The sequence below is a fragment of the Alosa pseudoharengus genome, unplaced genomic scaffold (assembly GCF_046254945.1).
Source record: "Alosa pseudoharengus isolate Yale_2024_CS ecotype anadromous, Long Island Sound unplaced genomic scaffold, YU_APseudo_1.1 YU_APseudo_1.1_scf_3, whole genome shotgun sequence".
Taxonomy (NCBI): Eukaryota; Metazoa; Chordata; class Actinopteri; order Clupeiformes; family Clupeidae; genus Alosa; species Alosa pseudoharengus.
This window is the reverse complement of record NW_027468718.1, coordinates 30449574-30452197: the sequence shown is the minus strand read 5'-3', so window position 1 is coordinate 30452197 and position 2624 is coordinate 30449574. Positions and strand designations below refer to the sequence as shown.

The window sequence follows — 2624 nt, the reverse complement described above, 5'->3', positions numbered from 1 at the left end:
CCCTCCCATCTTTTTACGCTAAACTCCCACTTTCCCCTGGATCCTCCCATGAATGCATATGCATAACATGACAAACGCAATCTGCCACTTTCAGCTCCCGCGACAGGCAGTTTGCGCTTTTACATCATTGCGGCCTGTTTGTACATACCTCGCAATGATTTTACACGCACATTGCGAAACAAATACGCCTGAAGTGGGTGCAAAAGCGTTAGTACATCTGGCCCTGAGTGAATTGCTAGTAATGCAAACTGTTTTGATTGTTTCACCTTTCAGGTGTTGTCGGAGGATACAGATGCAGAAAGTTTTTTGTATCAGTAAGTTTTTAGGGAAATGTTGCAATATTGCACTTTTGCATTCCTATTCTAAAGTGCAAAGAATGTACTTTAATGTTTGTTTAGTTGGTGGTTCTTACAACTACCTTCAACTATCAGAACATTTGAACAACACTACAATGGAAGAAAATCTGGAATAAAGTTGATTTGGGATCAAAGGCTTCAAACATCACTCATTACACATTACAACTCGTTGTGCTATGACTACACCAGGGTTGGAAATAAATACATTTGTATGTTAGGAACGTCGTCCGGCACTGCCGCCCCCACTCCCACAGCAATTCAGACTTCTTTCATCTGTGGTCCCACGATGGTGGAACAATCTGTCAAACTCCATCAGTGCAGGGGCAACCCTCTCTATCTTCAAAAAACTCTTGAAGACACAACTCTTTCCTCGATCCACTCCAATTCCCTCTCTTGTCTTCTCTATCTCCTCTTCTACCACTTCTCCTCCTTCATACATCTACTAATACGTATATGTACAGTAGGCAATGCTATCCTTTAGTACTAGTTTTGATAGATACAGCGATAACTCCTAGCTATATTCTCCTCTGCACTGTAGTTAAATGTTATTCTAACGCTGTAGTTTAAAAGTTAACATTTTAAAATGCTTAAATGGTAATAGCTTACATTTTATTCTATTGAATAAATAAACTGGGCATCCCTGCCTTAGAGTACTGTATCTGTGGTGTACGTGGTAGTTCACAGGGGAATTCCAGTCCCGGATACTCCCCATTTCATGCAATACTAAAGGAATAGAATAATAAAGTAAAATTTGTCTTCAATAATTGCATTTAACATTACAGCATTATGACTGTATGTTTACAGTAATATCAACACATTGGCTGTTAAATTTAATCTGTCCAGTTCCTTGACCTAGACCTGTTAACAATTACATAAATACATCTTGTTATACTGTACATGTATCTGTAAATCCTTCCAAAATAGTCAAACAACTCTTTGTGAGGGGAATTTTCTACAGAGCACGGCCAGACAATATAGAAACAAGTCCAAATAATAACCCTTTGGTGTCTGCTTTGAAAAACAGACCCAGTAAAACATAGGCTGATGACTCAGGGCTTTCAAACAAAGACAAAGCAGATGGTAAGGGAGGATGTTCAGTATAAAAATGGCCATAGGGCAATGTGTTAGCAAACCAGCTGTGAGATACCATCATCTATCACCATGGGCAAGGTAAAGTTCCTAAATGTAATCTTAGGGTTGAACGATCTGCTCCTTGATATACCTAAACCGCATTGTGCTCCTTTGTAACATGTGCCAAATGTTCAATGTGTAAACAAGGCTGATTTGAATAACCCCCCAAACAAATAATAATCAAATAATTGAAAGACAGATAAGAATATGTTGTATGCATATGGAACACTAACACATGAAGATGTACTGTATAGTGTTGTGTGGCAACAGTGAAACTGTGCCAACAGTGAAATTCTTTCCCAGTCCCAAGTAGGGTACAATTTCTCTTGCTCCTACAGTACTCTTAGCATAGCAGTATTTTCCCATAGAGGTATGATCAGAGATGCTGTCTTTTTTTTTGCAGATCACTCTGTACGAGGAGAGGAACTTCCAGGGTCGCTCTTATGAGTGCATGAGTGACTGCTCTGACTTTTCCTCCTACCTCAGCCGCTGCCAGTCATGCAGGGTAGAGAGCGGCTGCTTCATGGTCTATGAGCGTTCCAGCTATACGGGCAACCAGTTCTTCATGAGGAGGGGCGAGTACTCTGACTTCATGCGTATGGGACTGGGTGACTCCATCCGCTCCTGCCGTATGATCCCTATGGTAATCTATTTTTATGATATACATTTCATACAACAATGTTTACTGTATATATTTGATGTGATGGCTCTGAATTCCATAAATACAGACAACCCAAGAACCTCTTCTACTTAATCCCCACACGAACGAGTCATTTTGCCACTAAATTATTATTTTAGTTTTGAGAAACAGTGCAATTTTAACTCCTTCCCTCATGACCTGACTTTGTTTTCCTCCTACAACAGCACAGAGGAACCTTCAGAATGAGGATCTACGAGAGGGAGAACTTCAGCGGTCAGATGACGGAGCTGATGGACGACTGTGAGTCTATCCAGGAGCGTTACCGCATGTCCGACTGCCAGTCCTGCAACGTGATGGAAGGCCACTGGCTCATGTATGAGCAGCCCCACTTCAGAGGCAGGATGATGTACGTGATGCCTGGCGATCACAGGAGCTTCAGGGACATGGGCATGACCATGAGAATCAGCTCTATGAGACGCATCATGGATTCTTGTTAA

General features: G+C 41.3%; 1 protein-coding gene across 2 annotated transcripts; it reads left to right on the top strand.

Annotated features, from left to right (window-relative positions):
* Window positions 1-532: 532 nt before the first annotated feature.
* LOC143100622 (gamma-crystallin M3-like) lies at window positions 533-2624 on the top strand. 2 transcript variants are annotated; one of them, XM_076263998.1, is made up of 3 exons: window positions 533-565; window positions 1891-2130; window positions 2352-2624. In XM_076263998.1, the coding sequence occupies exons 1-3, from the start codon at window positions 533-535 to the stop codon at window positions 2622-2624; spliced, it is 546 nt and encodes a 181-aa protein (XP_076120113.1). The 2 variants fall into 2 exon arrangements, with proteins under 2 accessions (XP_076120113.1, XP_076120114.1); XM_076263999.1 differs by lacking the exon at window positions 533-565 and adding an exon at window positions 1518-1526.

Excerpts from the sequence above, each read along its gene's own strand:
- LOC143100622 (XM_076263998.1), top strand. The coding sequence starts at position 533 with ATGACTACACCAGGGTTGGAAATAAATACATTT. Across the intron at positions 566-1,890 it reads GGTTGGAAATAAATACATTT|ATCACTCTGTACGAGGAGAG; the intron begins GTATGTTAGGAA and ends TTTTTTTTGCAG. Across the intron at positions 2,131-2,351 it reads CCTGCCGTATGATCCCTATG|CACAGAGGAACCTTCAGAAT; the intron begins GTAATCTATTTT and ends CTCCTACAACAG.